At 35.7% G+C, this 19,646-nt stretch overlaps 1 protein-coding gene and 1 long non-coding RNA gene across 3 annotated transcripts; both read right to left on the bottom strand.

Moving 5' to 3' along the window:
• Nucleotides 1-56: 56 nt before the first annotated feature.
• On the bottom strand, nucleotides 57-18,087 carry LOC140967286 (uncharacterized). Of its 2 annotated transcripts, none has more exons than XR_012173563.1 (19): nucleotides 17,542-18,087; nucleotides 17,025-17,156; nucleotides 16,486-16,557; nucleotides 10,499-10,569; nucleotides 10,309-10,408; nucleotides 10,140-10,235; nucleotides 7,981-8,107; nucleotides 7,021-7,154; nucleotides 6,875-6,934; nucleotides 6,480-6,715; nucleotides 5,846-6,275; nucleotides 3,968-4,291; nucleotides 3,288-3,866; nucleotides 3,035-3,208; nucleotides 2,308-2,538; nucleotides 1,941-2,224; nucleotides 1,113-1,388; nucleotides 527-641; nucleotides 57-313 (listed from the first exon to the last, which is right to left on the bottom strand). XR_012173563.1 is itself a non-coding variant. In XM_073427722.1 (19 exons), the coding sequence occupies exons 1-19, from the start codon at nucleotides 17,689-17,691 to the stop codon at nucleotides 181-183; spliced, it is 3,732 nt and encodes a 1,243-aa protein (XP_073283823.1). In that variant the 5' UTR covers nucleotides 17,692-18,086; the 3' UTR covers nucleotides 57-180. The 2 variants fall into 2 exon arrangements, 1 of the variants encoding a protein (XP_073283823.1); XM_073427722.1 differs by having other exon boundaries at nucleotides 527-649; nucleotides 17,542-18,086.
• LOC140967287 (uncharacterized) lies at nucleotides 13,433-16,477 on the bottom strand. Its single transcript, XR_012173564.1, has 2 exons — nucleotides 15,614-16,477; nucleotides 13,433-14,740 (listed from the first exon to the last, which is right to left on the bottom strand). It is a non-coding gene; the product is annotated as an uncharacterized lncRNA (long non-coding RNA).
• Nucleotides 18,088-19,646: the final 1,559 nt, after the last annotated feature.

Below are 19,646 nucleotides of genomic sequence, written 5' to 3'. Positions count from 1 at the left end.
CAATGATGGAGAATAATAAACAAATATATAATAATATAACATTACGTAAACAATGATGCATCAAAATTCCTAAAAATAAAAACGTTCGCAATTATCAGTTATGTTTAGTTAGATTAAAGTTTACATTAAACTAGACTTAACCGTCTTTTCTATTACAAATAACTTATGAACATTTTATAATCATCTGTCGATTCTAAGGTTATTACAGAGATGCCCGAGTTCAGGCCTTGAATCCATCCAAGCAGTGAATCCCGTCTCTCTTGTAGATGTGCTGTGGATATAGGATCTAAACGCGATCAAGAAGAAGTATCGCCTATACAAACAATCAGAAAGAGAGTAGATTTGTCAGAATATAGTTCAGGACCCAACCACAATTTACAATTGATTCAGCTTCAAGCATATGACATCAGATTTTAAAAAACAATGCAAGTATAAAACATAATATGACACTGAATAATCATTAAGAGCAAGCAGTGAAAAGGAGTTTTGAACTACAGACATTAATAATCTGGAAAATGAGACCAACCTCAGGGCCTTAACACCCATATCCATGAGGTGTGCTCGTTGTTCATCACTGTCGATCGAAAGCTTTTCAAGTTCCTTGCAGTGGTATAATATATCATCCCTCAAATGTCCTGCCCCTGCACACCTTTAAAGGGAGGAAAGAACTTGAAGCATGAGAGGAATAATAACAATGATGAATCTGTAAATTTGTTTATACACTTCGGCCACAGATGAATGCCAAAAAGGATAGCTACTGAAACTAAATATCACGGTTGTTCACTTCCAACCAAATGTTGACCTCTTCTAGGCGAGCATAAGCCTTCAATTTGGCAATGACTTGGCTAATCAACCAAGATTCACTACCTTCTACCCACCCTTTCCATTTAGCATCCACACCTATGTAGATTTGCATACTGTGGTAATTTCTAATCGATGTCTAACACTATGGATCACATGCACTATCACCTATTTTTAACAAAAAATATCAAAATGCCAATTTACACACCAACAGGATTCAAAAATGATAATCTAGCTGCTATAGTTTTGCAAATGTCTTCTCACCACAACTAATAATCACGTCTCTTGTATATGCAATAACGATAACGTACCTATCTATAACCGAGTCAACATCAGCCTTGCTCTCAGGGCCACGAACAAGAACCCTAATTAGGCTTAGGATGTCCCTATAGTCACCCATTTTCCGTGCTTCATCATCAGAACTCACATTTTCGTCAACTGAAGTCTGGGGGTATGAACTTCCGATCAATGATCGTGATACAAGTGATGTTGACATCGCTGCTTCAAGTCTAATGCAAATGATGGCCATAGCGTAGGCAACCCCTCCGAACCCTGTGTGTGATATGAAAAGATAAGACCCTGCAGTGCTGTTAAGAGTAACAAAAGAACAGTTAAAAGTGTCTTTAGTGTCCCTGACATTATTATCAAGATGTCAGAAGAAAGAAGGGATGTCGGCAGACTGCCAATTTCTTAACCAGTTGGTCATTTTAACAAATTTTGCGTGCATGAACTATGAAGATTTTCAGACATCACTACAATGAAAATCATTTATGCAACATCAAAAGCTGTAGAAATATAAGAGGTGGTTAAAGATAGCAAAATAGTATAGAGGCTTTGGTACAAAACCAATAACCAACTTTTAACACGATTTTCCCAACTTGAATCGTAGAGAAGCTATATCATTGATGTAACACTAGGCCATAATCTTACCAATTTGAATATGTTAAACACCACGAAAATGAAGCTTTCACCTGGCAATAAATTAATTGACAACAGTCTATGTAAAAGGCCTAAGGTAGCATGGATATGGCTAAAAAATCCACAATACAACCAGATTCTACATGAAACAAGTGTATCTAACAAAAAGAATTATTAGACAATAAAACGATAGCAGATGTAAGTCTGGATTTATTACTTACTCATCTATACAATATTGAATAGAGTCCACATCTGAAGCTAGAGCTTCTCTCTCTCTCGTTAATGGGATCCTCCTATACGAGATATTGTACCTTTCATGCTCCAGAGCTGCATATACCTCAGCAGGAGTCTTTACATCACCAACAAAAATATTCTCCCAGTACCCTATGACACTGGCCTGTTCTAATGCAGGATTATATTCTTCACGGTGTAAAAGCATTCGACCACCAGAACGTCTAATCTCAGATATGATATCCTCTTTCAAGCGTGCCTCTAGGTGTTCCACCTGTGAAATAAGACAGTATTTAGTATCTGTGTGACTTCATCAGCCATTTTATATTTTGAATGACACTTTGAATGATGGCATACCACTGGACCTGTAATTCCTATGTGTTTGAGAGTATCAAGAGGCTTATCTAATTCCCTAAGTACAAAAGGAGTATTGTTGATATAAACCACAGCTTCTTCCCGTAGATCAATCAAAATCACTTTCTGAGGAGCAGTTCCTTCTGCTGCAGGCTTTGCGCTTAAATAGGCTAACATCTCTTTTGCACCTGTAATTGTTGGGGTTGCCATGCTATATACCGGATATCCTTCAACCTTAAAAAATACAGAAGCCTGTATTGAGATATCCTTCTCATGTTAAGTTGTTATTTATGTCCAAGCAACTAAAGCTCCATACAACTTGGTCAATTTAAGTTGATCACAATTTGATTTCAAAAGAATTAGTTCAACATGATGAACAAATTCATATGCTATGATATGATTATTTAAATAGTAATCATATAATTATGCAGATAATAATCTCATGGTTGATAGAGACTGGCCTACATATTGTTAAATTTGGAATTAAAATGGTTATAGGAAGAAAATCAGCATTCAGTTAATTCGTTTATCGATCTTCCAAATGAAGTATCTAACTTGTTTGGCGATTCTAACATCCCTATGACCTAAAGTTTTTATATCCAATGTCGTCCCAGTGTACAAACCTATTGCGCACATGCTGCATGATCACCTAAACCCGATAAAAATCAGATGACTCATGCTATATGTTACAAGATTTCCAGTTCACTTGTGTAAAGAAACATCAAGGTACCTTGTGGACATGTCGTGATCCACGGATTTGTATACGTCTCGAAGTCCTTTGTCCAGGAAAGAAATACATTTTAAGAATAGAACCCTTCCCCAAAACAGAACCATTACGATCCTTCACAATTGCTTCCATGACAGCATCCCCATGTTGAGATTCATAAGGAGCTCTCAATTCTTCCTACATTCAAAAGTTTTAACATACATCGAAAGGTAGAGAAAAAAATAAAACATTCAGCGAATTCATGTCAAAAGATTACAGGAACAGAAAAGAACCGCCCAGGCCTCAATCTGATTGACCATTTCATTGCTTGAACCTCCGGTCTTTGATGTAACCAACTCTTAAAGGTCATTCTTGGCTTTCCATGTTCGCAAAATCCATCAAATGCTTCACTTCCTATGTATGCTGAAAATGCAATTAACCGAAAATAACGTTCCAAGTACTCAGCGCCGCGATTTAGTGCCACCTTTCTTTCTCTTGGTTCCACATGTTGTTGATTAAATAGCTTTCTGTATTGTAAGACGGCTTGCCGTATATTCTGCAAAACCGAACATTGATCGATTATAACATCTAAAGCTTTTCGGCATTCCACCCCATTATCAAATAATCTTGTAATCTTCCACAAAAATAGGATGTCCTTTATCCCAAATGCGGGAGTTGAATCTTCCATTGTCTTAGTTCCTACAGAAAGGCAATTCTGACTTCCATCATCATAGTGATAGCCTAACTCCCTGTTTGATGGGTCATCAAGTGATACCCTCATTGGCCTTCCATTATTGATCCGGAGTTTCAGAAGGCAAGCAATTACGGTACCTGTTGTCGTCCTTCCAATCCCCATCTGTAGAAATTCACTCCATAAGGAGGGTATATTGTACAAGTGGATAAAAAAATTATTCAGAAACCAAATGAAAAATCAAGGACCAGTCCATGATGTTGAACCTGGCAGTTAAATACGAAAGCAGTATCATTGGAAGCAGATAGAATATTCCTGGTCAAGGTGTCAAAGTCAGAGCTTTTTGGAGCTTTTCCATCAGTGATCGGAACACGAGCATATTTCACAGGGAAACCGGCCTCTTCAAAGCACCTAAATACCTCCCGTGGGGTCTGAACAACTTGCAAGCTCACGCATTCCCAAGAATCAAATATTTGTCCATCATCAGTTTCGTGGATAACCATTATCGTGCCTTGGTACCTTTCAGCTTCTCGTAAAATATCATCTTTTAGACGAGCTTCCATTCTTTCTACTCTTTCACAATCTATCCCCTAGATACAAGTATAATAGCACATGAGTTTCTAAAAAAAATAATTGATAATATCGCTTCAAATGATAGTTGAAGCACAAAGAGTAGTATTGTTCCACACCGTAGAGGTGAAAAATTACAGAAACAAATTCAGTTGAAGATGGAGAGTTTTTGCTCAGATTCATTGACGCAAAAATGATTGCCATAGATTTTAAGAATATCAACAAATAATTTTTTTCCCATAAAAGCAATTGTGAGATTCGAAGTTCTCTCCCAACAAACCTCAAAACAAAAGATCAAGAGATTTTCTTTCATGAGCCTCAAATTTAAAACATCACGAATCTTAATGATCAGCCAATAAATTGCCCATAATGGGATCCATAACTTGGGACCATAACAATGCTAGTGTTTGTAGAGGCCTGGTGTAACAGCCACTAGACCAGATCTAATGTTTGCTCCAAGGTTGCAGTCAAGGTTCATGCAAGCTTAAGTCAGTTGCATTTTGGAGCAAAAAAAAGAGTTCTTGGATATTTGAAGGGACAACACATCTTCGTATATGGTTTAATCTACAATAAATGGAAATATGATTGGATTTGTGGATACCGAACGGGCACCTCGGGACGCTGGTTTTTGTTCAATTCTGGAGTTTTTTCTTGGAATTCTGATAAGTAAAATGTTGCTCAGTCAACAGCTGAGATGGACTACATCTCTGGAACAGCAGCAGTGAATCAAGCAATTTGGATTAGGAAGTTGCTTGTTGAGGTGGGACAAAAACAATTGGAGCCCATAGTGATCAGTTGTGATAACAAGTCTGCGATTTCTTTTTTTTTTATATACATGGAAAAGCTAAGCCTATCAACGTCAAGTACCATTCTGTTGGAGAAGCAGAAAATAACGGTAAAGTAGCATGCTTAAATGCAAGTCAGAGGAACAAATCATAGACATTTCGTCGAAGGATTGCCAAAAGCCAAGTTTGAAGTTCAATGATAGGAGTTTCTAACAAAAATCTCGAGTAGCGTTGATGTTAGAGAGTTTTTGCTCATATCCATTGAGTCAAAGATGACTACCATAGATTTTAGCTACTACAAAATCCATCACTAGGTTCTTTATGTTGGTAAAAAAATGTCTCTTATTTTATTATCAGGTCTTTTAAAAGGTTTCAAGATTTCAAGGAATCAGATATATTTCCAGTAGATTATTTTCTTTGTCAAAACTGGCATGTTGAAGAAGTTTTTCAAGGAATTATCATTCTCAACTTTTCATGAAAATATATTTTTCTTCAGCAAAACCATTGTTTCAAGAATAACAGAATTTGCTTTTTACAGACTTGAATACACATCATTCTCAACTTTTTATCAAAATATTTTTTCCTTCAGCAAGACCCTTGTTTCAAGAATCACAGAATTTGCTTTTTACAAACTTGAATACACATATCAAGTATTCAGCTACGCCACCTTCTCAGAGAATCTTTGACCAACAGAAAAAGCAAGATCAAATTTCAAATTACTAGATTGGGCTGCACATGCATGGGCATTGTAAAACTTGATAATCAAAGTCATAGAACATGATGGCATACCGTGTACTCCAGCATATTTTTATATGGCCTTTCAACCTCACGAAGAACAAATGGTTTTCCATTAATATATATAACAGGCTCTTCTCTCATATTGTGCCAAAATACTGGACGGCCACCTTTTGAGCTTCCAACTTTTTGAATCACCGATGTAATTCCGTCAACAGTTGGATTAGCGACACCATAAACCGGAAATCCAGGAATTCCTCTATAATTGGGAGCACCATCCACTCTTTCTGGTAAACAAGGATGTTGACAACCAGGACAGTGGTCGCTTTTAAGAACAGTTTGACTTCCAAGAACCTCTCCCTTTCTTAAAGCAGCCACTTGGCTCATGTCAAGAGGTTGGCCACTGACATGTTCTGTAATCTTTGCTGGCGATGGTTTCACATTTGCATAACCAAGTGCCCCCATTGGGTTTCTCCTCAACAATCTGAAGGTGGCATCAGGTGGTTTGTGGTTAACAAAATATTTGGGAATCATATTGTGGTTTAAACTTACATTGTCTTAATGCTATATCATTTCAAACTAACATGATTACTTCATAAATGAAAATTGAAAAGTACCACCACCGCCTCTCAAGTTTACATGATGGGACGAGTTTTTGATATTTTTTTCAAAAGGACTTCATAATTACCTGCGAAGTACACTATAAAGCTCTGGTCTAGCTCTCATCCACTCAGAGAAACTACATCGACCCGGGGAAGAAGGGTGGAGAGCTTCTCTTTCTGTATGGAGATAAACAGCAAAACAAATAAGGAAATAATATCTCTCCAAGTACTCCACAAAAAATGAAAGGGACGCTTCCCTCTTCATTTCATCATCTTGATGCAAAATGCTACTTCGGTAACCAGAAATTGCTTCCCGTAAATTCTGTAATAAGAACCAAGTCACACAAATTCCAAAATGGAGAAACACTGATTGCAAAGGAAAACGATTAAAATTAATTCAAAGAGGCATTAAATGATCTCAAATATTATTTAAAATAGAAATGGAAACAATTCTCATACAAAAATCATCAATACCTCATACCTGCATAGAAGCACATTTATCGATGACTTTATCAACTTGTCTTTTACCTTCCACGCCACCCTTAAAAAATAACTAGTCAATATAAATTGACATATATTATTCTTTAATTGACAAACTATGGGGTTTGGATCATTATTTCTTTGTACCTCTAAAACCCTTATGAGGCTTCTAATGACTGCATATTCTCCTCGGCGGATCGACTCCTCTGAATTCGGTAAATCATCAGTGATTCTAGAAGAGCAATCATAAATTTTTCCCATGGAATGGGTTCTTTGAATACCTATTGTATGAATATATCAAGACATACATTTACATTAAATAAGAAAAACAGAAAGATAAAACATGAGATTGTCCAGTAAAAAAGGTATTAATAGACCACAAGGGTTTTGAGTCAATAAGTCTCCAGTAGCTGAAGCAGGAATTCCAAGAAAAAAACTGAGAACAACAAAAAAATCATAGGAATTAACATTGAGAGAACTCAATAAGTCATACAAGATTTGGGAGATCAAGTGCACTTTGTGTAAGTCAGCCAAATGAATTCCATATTGAGGAACGGAGTAATATATTATGACATTACTGATGTTTAGTAAGGCCGGGATTTTCTTTCCATATCGAGGATAGTCAAATTAAGCAAGAGTTTGATTCCTACAGAAGTGCATTTATGGGGATCTCAATTTGTTACCAGAATGGGCCATTTAGCTCTTTCAGTATGTCAGGAAGCAGATAAAACTTTCTATATAAGTAACCTATTTACTCCATATCTTTAGTTATTGCTCCTTGAGAAGGCACTATGCAACTTACTTTATCCAATTGATGTGCTTTAAGTAACAGCTTCAACAGGTAGGATAGCTGGCACAGAAATAAATTCACGGAAGGGGAGCAAATGGGCGAAGGTTTGTAGAATACATTAAAAAAAATAAAGCAAATCGAGAAGCTAGGTGGACTAAGAAATGGTAGCATTAACAAGAACAAACAGAATTAAAATATAATTTTCATTCCTTTCTATGTGTACCTAGGTGACAAGAAAAGTAAAACTGGAAATGAATGGACCATAAAAAACATGGAAAATAATTTAAATCAAACAAGGCAATGTAAGAAAAATGAACCTGAAGCTCCAATTCGATTAATATAAATCAATGTAGCAATCACCATCCCAGTGGTTGTCCGTCCACGGCCCATCTGGCAATTAAATATAACCTCCGTCCTTACATTAGCTTGAGAAATTTTGTGAACCTAAAAGGTAAAGAATGTAAGGACAGCACAACATTGACACCCAATTACTGGTTATGGAACCAAATTCATCACCACATTTAGAAATAGAATAAACCGACTAAAATATATGAACACCTATCCAAGGTCAACGCATTTCAATCTATCAAAATCCACATCTTTAAGAACAGCATAACCATCCATTAAATGAGGGGTGGTCGTTACTGGCTATTGCTCTACATGGTAGGGGTACAACATATGAACTGTTTGTGCAAATCTCCCGTCAAATGGCATCAATTTTCACATAAACCACACTATATGATATCTAACTCTCTTTTATCATTTGCCTGATGGTAGAAATCAAGAGGTTAAGTGGACAAGTGGCTCACCCTTAATCTAGAACTTTTCTAATTTTAAGAAGAATGGAAATGGAATGGAATGTGACCAGCATCAGCAAGTCAACGGAATGGAAATGTGACCAGCTAAGGGAACGGAAATTGTATAGGTAGTTCTAGCAAGTGGGGAGATTTTACCCAATCCCATCATATTCAACTAATTCCAAAAAAAATTATAGACTGTCTGAATATATTAATGAATCAAATCAAATTGCACAAATTCAATATTTTGGAGTAATGCATAAATTTTAAGATCTAAAACCACCATTACATGTATTTCCATATACATCAGAAATACTAATGAATTGTACGTGACACTGTATCTTTTTCACATAGACATATGTAGTGACTAGTGATAAAAAAATCTCTCTGCCCATATAATGGATTACAATGAATTTACTGTATTATAATATATTTAATCAAATTTTATATTAAAAATGATGTTTTCATAATTTATTTATCAAATCTTTGATGAATATTCATACCCTTATATTACATAAAATGGATAGCCCTATTAAACCAAGCATTTAAATGAGAAGTAAAGAAAAAAAAGGAAGAAGGTACCAAACTCTCTTTGTGATGAAATTTAGCGTTTGCTCAATTTAGCATTTTCTGAAGTTCATTTCTAAACCTTCTCTGGATCTTATCAGTAAATTCATAAATATTCCTTTGAAAAATGGGAAAAAGAGTAGATTCATGAATGTATTTTTAAGTTATTCAGTCTTATGTGCTATACTGAATCCTAAAATTGTGCCATGACAATACAGTTGCTAAGCATGCTATAGCTTTTGCCTTCTGTTAAGAACTTAATACTTCCCATCCTTGGACCAGTTCCATGAAAATTTCTTCAAATGTAGTATCGACAATCGGTTAGATGAAGTTGACTCCTATAACTTTTTTAGCATCTCCTATCCAATAGTGACACGGGATTATGCTTCAGGTGTCTAAATCTTGAAATTGGCATGCAAACTATCCCAAATTTGATTTAGAAACAGAGTATGTGAGCGCCTACACACACGCATATAATATAATATTATGTGTGTGTGTGTGGATATAGATATTATAAACTCTTTCATGGGTTCCCAATTTTCAATAATTGAAGTGAGTTTACTGTTGCTTCTTTATGAAATCAGATTCTCAAACAATTTACTTTCTACTCTTCAAAAAGATTCAACACATGTACAACGCCCAACAAACCAGAGAAATACAATGGAGCAGAGAGTTTGTCTTCAGAGATAAGACTGAATCTTCTTCATGTGGATTAAGAATGCTGCCAATTAGACAGACATCTCATGATAGTGGATCTAAATGTCTTTATGACCCTCAATTTTCATGAAATACAATCAGATAACTATCATGAGATAGTGGAACCTAATGTCTTTATGACCCACGATTTTCATGAAACACGTGTCATACGATTGTACGGTCAAGGGCTCAGGTATAAACATTTTGATCCATTTTTTTGAAGTTGATATTTATCCTGATTTCAGTTGCATTTGTGTTGGTTCAAGGCACTGATGGTTCACTTGTCTCATATATGACAAATGACTAGGAGAAAAGAAGACAGCACGGCAGTTAACAAAGATCCAACGATGTCAACAAATGGACAGGACACTGAAATGTATATATTATTCAAAGGTAATAAAATATTGAAGACTAACCAGCATATCAAAATCCTGCTCTTTAGGTGATTTTTCATCCGTTACAGGAACACGTTCATAGAAAACAAGGTACTGATGTGTCAATTCCTCGTACACCTAGCTTGGAGAATAATAGTAGCATAAGCAAATAGTTTATAGGTCTTGATATTTTATAAGCTAGAATGCAGACCTCAAGAGGTGTTTTAACTGAATCATGTGAAACTGGCTCCCACTGGTCCACCATCTGACCATCTGGTAGCTCATCAGTTACAAGGATCTTATTTCCATATCTGTTGATTCACATGAAAATAAAGTCATAAAAGCAAAAGAATTACTATGATATAAATCTAAAAGTGCCGTTGAAATGGCTGACGGAGTACCTGGTGGCTTCTATAAGGATATCTTCTTTCAAACGATCTTCCATTTGCTCAACCCTGAGCCTGTTAATACCCTACTTTTATATAAAAAAGATAGTGACGAACAGCCTAGACTATGGGAATTGAATCAAACTTGATTAACTAAAGAAAACATTCATAAAAGCCAAGAATTTACCAACAGCCACTTAAGCTTAGAAAAAGAGTGTCATGTGGCAACGGGAACAAGAACGGAAATAGAAACTTTGTCAATTGCTACAAAACCACGATAAAGTATATGCTTGCATAGACAGCACAAGTAAGAAACAGGTTAGAAAGGATATATGGATGCATGATAACAAATTATAGTACTTGTTCAACACAAATTTTGTTCTAAAAGAGAAAAATACACTAATTAAAATGTCAAATTTATTGAAAAAGTTGATGAACAACTTCAAGAATAATATAAACTTAATTATAATCAAATCATTTTATTCTTCTACATTGGTTTGACTTCTTCAACTCAGGGCTCGATAGCATAAATGTTAGTGCTAGGACCCGGTTTGGGACTTGGATTTGCTAGAGCTTCCTTTGTTGGCTTTGAAAATTCCTCTATCTTGAATTGACTTCAAGTCCAATAGGCTCTCAAGAGCTTGTTGATTGCCTATTGAAGATTTGTGGATTTGGGAGTTTGCAAGATAGCTTGTTGACCACAATTTTAATTTATGTTCACTTCTCAACGCTTGAATCCACATGTATCTTGAATTGACTTCAAGTCCAATAGGCTCTCAAGAGCTTGTTGATTGCCTATTGAAGATTTGTGGATTTGGGAGTTTGCAAGATAGCTTGTTGACCACAATTTTAATTTATGTTCACTTCTCAATGCTTGAATCCACATGTATCTTGAATTGACTTCAAGTCCAATAGGCTCTCAAGAGCTTGTTGATTGCCTATTGAAGATTTGTGGATTTGGGAGTTTGCAAGATAGCTTGTTGACCACAATTTTAATTTATGTTCACTTCTCAATGCTTGAATCCACATGTATAAGATGACTTGGGTCTTTGTGGGGATGACAACGTCTTATGGAAGAATTCCCTGACCTAGAGCCTCTTTGTAGAAATTTTCAGGCTCGCCAGAAGAATCTACCTCGACTCTATATGTAGATAATGTAGTGAAAAAATTCTCTAGCTTTGGAATAACTTGAGCCCTTACTTCAAGGTCGAGGGCTTGATCCTTGGTATAGAAACCTTTATAGAGATTTCATACTTTTCAAGATTTCCTTACAAAGAAATTTTTTATTTTCTCTACACTTTTTATTTATTTTTGTAGTACATTTTTCAATAATGTTCTTGGTTTCGAGTGCATAATTATGTAGCAGAATTATATGACTAATTGTTAAGCATACTTAGTGCTCGTGATTCATTTAAAACCGTGGGAAACCCTCCACTCCAAAAAGACCAAAGTACAAGTACTAAACATGTAGGAATAGGAGCTTTTGATTGTGCATTCAGACTCGCCGTTTTAAATTTCTCATAGTCTATTTTATGAGGATTTCAAGTCCGAATACACGTCAAAATTAGATAGATAAACCTTTTCAGGAATCTATTCATAGATCTCATCCACATAGGATCGGAGCCTACAACATTATGGTTTGGAGCTTCCAAACCCAGCAAATTTTGCCTATAAATAGGGGTTGCGATTTCAGTCATTTTGGCACCACCTAAGGGATTGTGAGGGGGGCCTCCAAAAGTACGAGGTGACATGCTTCAACCATTACGTGTGTGGTTGTTCTAAGCCTGCATGTGCAATAAGTGGAAAGCAAGATTATTAATCATATAGATGGGGTATTCAGGATTCTACCAATGGAGAGTACCCACTACAGATCAGAAGCATCTTACAAAGTTGTAGCTCATATGCATGCGGACAAGTTTTAGTACATGAAACTTGTAATGACCCGAATTCTTATTTTGAATGAAATATTAATTAAGAGATAATTAAAGAGTTGTTAATTAAGTATTATTAACGAAGTGATAATTTGGGATTAATCTGTTGGATCCACCGAATTTTAAATGGATAACCCGATCTGTTTCCGATTAAGTTATCTCGAGAAATCCAACCAGACGAATGAGATTTTGACACGTGGCAGATAAGATTGATTCGGATTTATGAAATAGTCCAGATGCAGCCTATAAATGAAAGCCGAATTCTTTTGTTTCCTATACCGCATCCTTCAGAGAGAGAGTTCTAGTCTTTTACCTTAGGTTTTCTAGCCAGTTTCTACGGCACTTTGGTGTCGGGAAGTTTCGGAGCTAGTGTCGACTCGAGGAGAGGTCGGTGAACTGAGATCGAGACATCATCAGCGGGCTGACGACGGACGCAGGTATAATCCTAAAGCCTTTAGGAAGAACTTTATAGCATGTTTGGTAATTCAGAATCTGGTTTGATAGTGATTTCATATTGTTGGTATTGTATAGGTTAAGAGCTTTCTGTCAGATTGTTTTAGTGAGATACGTGATGTACTGACTGAGATATCCAAGCGTATCATACACACGTATATGCTGCATATTTATGTGTTGCATTATACATGTTTTACTGCTTTGGCGTATTATGCATGACATATCATGTTGAGCCTGATATCTTTTGAGATATACCTCGTTTTTTGGGGCCGCTCAGCCCTATTCTGTATTGTGGACGATGGGGCATTGAGAGCTACAGTGTCCGACGGGACCCGCGGGCTCTAATGACCTGGACATTGTAGGTCCACGTCTTGATGATGAGTGTGGGAGCCAAAACATGCCTAGGGCAGATCAGAGACTACACACTCAGGCGCCTCTAGACTGAGCATGAGATTCTTGACTTGATCCTTGATATCCGAGCATATTGCATTTCGCATGCATCATATCAGTTTGTATACTCGTACATTCTCGTATTGGGTGATTGTCGCCCACGTCCTTGTTTTCATCTTGGGCACCCCATTCCACGGGGCAGGTCTTAGGTTGGACGGTTCGGACGACCAGGGCAGTGGCTAGAGCAGTTGGGTTTTCGGTGGTGATCCAGTGGAGGTTTTGTGTGGTTTATCGTTTTCTCGTTCAGAATTATGTTTTCGATATGGTTGTATTAATGTTTAAGACTGCTGTTGTTTGTTCTGTTTTCGTTTGGGTTGTAAGATGATTAAGCTATTTGGTTTCCGCTGTTTAATTGTTGTTATTAAGTTTTAATGTTGCATGTTTATTAGTCTGTTTAGTAGTGGCTCGGGTAAGGGCGCTACAAAACTGATGATAAATAATTTTGAAATGTACTTATACTATTAATGTAATATGCATGTGTTATCAACCCCGAATACCAAGCTATTCTTGGAAAATCTATGGTTCTAGCACTCTAGGTTTTGTAGTCTATTAAAAAACTTTCATGATATATTGTTAGAGCACATAGTGACTCATTGTTATTTGAGTCTAGGACTTCCAACTAGGCAATCACAACAGTTCATAGGGCTTATTTAATTTGGATGTATGTGACTATTTGGTGATTGGCATGAGAGGACCTAATAACTTATGGTCAAGTGTATATATCAAATGATTACTTGGTTGATGTGATACGTGATTTGTTATCATTGCTATGTGGATCAGCTGCATGTTATAGCTACATGGTCATAAACATGATATGGGTGCATATACATTGCACTAGTTGAGATATATAATTGTTGGCACCGATCTCATGCAGGTTTTATGATTGACAATAGAGATAGGAGGTCACTTTAATATTGACGAGTCCTCTTATAGTTTAAGCTGACACGATATAGATTTAAAGCGGGAAAGACGTGATAGATGTTAATATTCAAAGAACATTAAACATTTATAAAGCGATGACCACTCTTTTGCAGGAAAAGGCCCCTAGAATCAGAAAATAATTCTCTCAACTAGAAATGCCAGGAAAAACTTTTAATATAGTTGCCTTTGTGATATTCAGTTGTTTTGCATTTCATTTGGACTATCTAAAGGTAGTTGTAGCTCATTGCTCTAGAGATTCACTAGGTGACTGTTACATACTAGCATGTAACAACCACCCAATGAATTTCCTGGGCAATATGCTATAGTTACCTTGAATATTTACAAGTCCAAATTTTTTAGTATTGTGTGGGAGGCACGGTATGATAGTTTGCTACATGCCAAGAGGATGAGCTAGTTTGATATATGATCCATGACATATCCTTGCATGACATTAATATAACATCATCGCATGGGTGCATTACTATGTTTCTTTCATGCTTATCTATTATACTTTGTATCTATGTGTTATGCGACCTTTTCTCACATGTGTTTCATCAAACACTCTATTTCATGTACCATTTGTAGGCTTTAGAGAGCAAGATTAGCCGAAATGAACAAGAGATGGATCAGAGTGTAGGAGAGATGCTTCATTTCAAATTGTGGATAGGGGCCTTCGCCGAGATCCCATTAATTTGTTGGTATGTAATTCATTTATTTTCTTTCATTTCATGTTTATGTTCATTATGTTTTTCTCTATATATATAGATGATATTATTTAAAGCAAAGTTGAACCTCCCGATTTCGGAGACGTGCATTAAATGAGCCACGATGGCAATCCCAAGAAAATGTATAAGACAAATTTGGAACAAATGTTTTTTTCTCTCCGTAGACTCCTCGTGCAACATTAGTTGAATTACTAAACCATGATATTCTAGACTTTGTAATCCCTCTCTCTTCTCTATAGGTTTGTCCTTAAATGAGCTATATTTAACTAAAGAGCATATGTTTTGTCAATAATTTGCATGTTGAAAAACAACAGCTGAGACAGTTGTAGAACTTAAAAGATAAGTTGTACCTTTACCACTCAACGGAAAACACTCATTTGTACAATTGGTTTCAGGCCACGTGTTAAATTCCCATAAATTGCAAATTCATGCAATTATTTGGATGATAATTTTTTAGAAACAATAATTACCCCCACCAATATAATGATCAAAACATAGTTCTTAGCCCATTGTAATTGTAAAGTTTAAAATTACACTATAACTGCGATATATAATTTTGGTAGAACGGCAAGCACCAAGTCCAACAGTTAGGTCGGGGTGGTGTGGCATGGCTGTTTGAATGAGCTTGTGTAGGGGGGGTTAGGATTCACAGAATAGTCGACTAAGCAAACAGGATGTGTACTGGGAAATATGGAGATTCAGGAAGCAAATTAATTGACACTTTTGACTGAATTTACCGCTGGCAAAATTACAAAAAGGCAATAGATGAAACGATACCAAGTTACCCAGCTTCAAGAGTGTAAGACAATTCCCCTAAAAGATTTTGATATCATAATAAATGCCACATTTACATCAATTTTGCCATTAAAGAATGTATTGCTATCTTTTAAACTGATTTCACCAAAAGAACTGCTAATCCCTTCTCTATATTTAGTTAAAACTTAGCTGATGCCTCCCTCTCGAGAAGCTAGAGATACCAAAGCAAGAGATACACCTAAAGACTATGAAGCACATGATGGGAAGCTTCAGATGAGTACCAGAAGTCAGACAGATAAGAGGAAAATTGGATAAAAAAATCCATGGCAGGATACGTAGAATATCATCACAAAAGCATAAGGAGAAAATTACGTCTAGCTCCTACTGTGTAGGGGCAACAGTACAAAACAAGTAAATAGAGGACTTAACCACAGCCACATCCCTATGATCCAAAAAATATCCCAACAAAAACCCTAAACAAAATAAATCACACCCAAATAGACATTTCCATAGAAATATCCTATCCCGTCCTCAGTTACTTCTTGCTGATAAGAATACAAAAGTACACCAGAATGGAAAGAAAAAATTTTGGTTTCCATTTGAAGACGTTTTAGGTCCTAAAATTCTTCTTCCATTTCTAGAAAGAAAGAAGGCAAGAAATCAAAAAAATATTCACCAATCCTGTGTAGCTAATAGTAAAAACAGCAACATTTCAGAATATAGAGTCCCACAAAGGTCAGGTAATTATTTCAGTTGCATTACCCACCGTATACTCGAGATTTGAAAAGGGCTGCTCCACATCACGCAGAACAAAAGGCCGACTGTTAACGTAAATCACCTGTTCCGTTACCAGAAAAATGAGGTGGTAAGGTCCTTGAAAATCTTGCAGAAAATCAACAAAAAAGGTTAATTTTACGACTTTAATACTAATAATAATCCATCATCTGGTATTATCAAGCACACACTTTCATGCTTGGCAACACAACCTTTACCACTAAAGAGGATAATATATGATTATTTAAGATTAGTGGAATTAAAAGGGAGATAAATAAAAGTTGAAACCCAAGGGCATGGGGGGGGAGGGGGGGTAATGAGAGACAGAGTAAATATTTGATGTAGCGTTGAATCATCTTGAAGTGATCACAAAATAATGTAGCGGGGAGAAAAGTTACAGAGGCATGATTCATGTTCTGTTGAATCAATTATAGATAACCTTCTATGCTATTTCCATGAATAACCAAAGATGAAAGTTTGCAAAGACACAAATATATAATTGCAGCTGAACAGTTAAATCTGAAACATTACAGGTTCCTCGCGAAGGTTAATCCAAAGTACACTACTTGGGTCTCCATTCTTTTTGGCTCCAATGTGAGTGAGAACATTGTGGATGCCGTCAATGGTAGGAATAGCAACCCCATGAACAGGTAACGAGCTTGCCTATGACAAGGTTGAGGCACGAGGAATTCAGTCGAGAAAATTGTGTCAGAAATCTCCATGATGTTGGGATATGATCATGTTGAACTTGAATAATTAAAACACCCACATAAAGAATAAATGAATGAAACAAAGTTACAACAAAAGTTAAACGAAAGACAAGGTAGAGAAATCATTTAAACAGGGAAACCGATAAATAGAATATTGGTAGCTATGCAAGCCCGATAGAGAAAACTCGATCTTCCTTCGCTAATCATCTTAAAAAAGAGACAGACAGAGATGAAAGAAATAAAATCAACTACGAACAACATTGGCACCGGAAACGCACGTTTGCGGGAGAAGCAAATAACAAGAAGTAGGTAGGTAAACATTGCCCTTAAACACAAACCTTGCGGTAATTGGGCGCACCGTCGATATGGGGAGACAATCTCTTGTTATGGCAGCCAGGAAAATGATCGCTCTTGAGAATGGTCTTCTTACCCAGCACCGATCCATCTCTCTGCTTAATGACCTGCTCCGGCTCCTTCGGAATCGACATTTCCTCAACCTCCACCACCAGTCAGCAACCTCGATTCACGCAACACGAAATCCACCAGCAATACTCCAATGCTTTCTTTACAAGGTGCGATCTCCTGGGGCAGAAGACCGAACAACCGAATCTACGAAGAAGCGAAATTGGGGATTGATGACCTCACCGGCTCCATGTGCCACAAGCAGCAGCACTAGCATCGCGAATGTCCCACGTGGAGAGAGTTCTCTACTTGTCGTGCTGGAACACTGCCACAGACTCTCAATTAATAGAGGAGGAGATAGGGAATATGCTTTTCACTATTCATTCATTCCTCGGATGACCAGTCCGCCGGCCGCCGTATCGCCCGACAACATCAGCTTCATAAAACAATTTTCTTTTTCTTTTTCTTTTTTACTAAATACCAACTTAAAATTTTATTGGGGAAAATTTGTATTTATGCTCCAGAATCTACACTGTTGATCAAAGTTAAACCGTTTCAAAAAAAATTAAAATTAATCACCATAAAATCACCAATTCCATTATCCTCTCTCATTACATTTCAATTTTAATATTAATTATTTAAAAATAATTTTACTCTGTGGTAAAATAATGTTTATAAAATATACTCATGATTTAAGAACAAGAGATTTAGAAAATACTTTCATTTTGCATAACACAAAAACTCTTATGAGATCGTCTCACGGATTAATTTCGTGAGACAGACTTCTAATCCGACTCAACTCGTGGAAAATAATTATGTTTTATGCAAAAAATTATTGTTTGATTAAGTATAGACGGGATCAATCAGTTTCACAAAAATAGATACGTGAGATCGTCTCATAAAAAAACATATAAGTGTGTTAATTAAAACATCGATATTAATAGTGACCAAACATGGCATGGCTTATTTTTTTGATTGGGTAAATAAATGAATGTTTTTTTTGATAAAATCATAAATAAATTGATTTTCCATTTTATTGTTGCCATCAACTAAAAACAATCACTCGGTCTCATATATTGTAAAAAGACACATTAGACTATTTTTAGTTATTTTAGGGAAACTACTTACCATCAAGTGCATTAATTTTCTTGCTTATTATATTAATTGATTGATATTTAAATCGATAAAATGAGGAAAAAAAATTATTCATAAAATTTGAACAATAGACCAATCATCTATTTATAATAACATAAAGTGGTATTAACATAAATCAATTTTTTAAAATGATTCTTTATATTATGGCATCTTCAAACTTCTTAAACTAAAAATTAATTTTATTTATTCACCCAATCAAAATTTAACGTGATTGTTTTTTTACAAAAATAATTGTTAAAGTATAATATAATGTATTTTACTTAATTTAGAAAACATAATATTATAAATTTTAGATATTCATATTAAAATTAACTTTTAAAATAATTGAAAAAATTATAAATATGTTAAGAGATCGAAATATTGATTTAATTAATATGGGGAATACACCAATCCATTGATATTTGATCCATATATAATTTTGTTTTATAAGCCTCACATTCCACACAAGAAAAGCTATTTTAGCTTTGTGACTTTTAATTCCTTTTTAACTTTATTATTGAATCCATCGGCAATGAATTTTTACTTTTTAGAATCACTCATATTGACTTAGCTCAAATTATTGGAGATAGTTATTTCGGTAATTTTCATTCGTGTATTTCATCTATTTGACATTCAATTTCCTTGACATTTTATATTTTTTATGATTGATAAAGAAAGTAAGCGACAAATATATAAATTATAGGGAAAGTTTTTTTTTTTTTTTTTTTTTTACAGCTGAAATCTTGTAATTTATTAAGAAGAAGATAAATCCGCAATTACAAGTTTAATCAACCACAAAGGAAAAGATCCATGCTCCCAAACAAAATGAGAGGAGGATGAAAAAGCAAAAGCAGCAACCGAGTGAGCCACCCGGTTAGCCGATCTCCTAACATGAATAAGATGAGGG

The sequence above is a fragment of the Primulina huaijiensis genome, unplaced genomic scaffold (genome assembly GCF_012295235.1).
Source record: "Primulina huaijiensis isolate GDHJ02 unplaced genomic scaffold, ASM1229523v2 scaffold24871, whole genome shotgun sequence".
Lineage (NCBI taxonomy): Eukaryota > Viridiplantae > Streptophyta > Magnoliopsida > Lamiales > Gesneriaceae > Primulina > Primulina huaijiensis.
The sequence above is the reverse complement of the archived record's forward strand: the minus strand, read 5'-3'. Positions and strand labels throughout refer to the sequence as shown.

Excerpts from the sequence above, each read along its gene's own strand:
- LOC140967286 (XM_073427722.1), bottom strand. The coding sequence starts at position 17,691 with ATGTCGATTCCGAAGGAGCCGGAGCAGGTCATTAAGCAGAGAGATGGA. Across the intron at positions 16,558-17,024 it reads TTAACCTTCGCGAGGAACCT|GTGATTTACGTTAACAGTCG; the intron begins GTAATGTTTCAG and ends GTAACGGAACAG. Across the intron at positions 314-526 it reads ATGGGTGTTAAGGCCCTGAG|GCGATACTTCTTCTTGATCG; the intron begins GTTGGTCTCATT and ends TTGTTTGTATAG.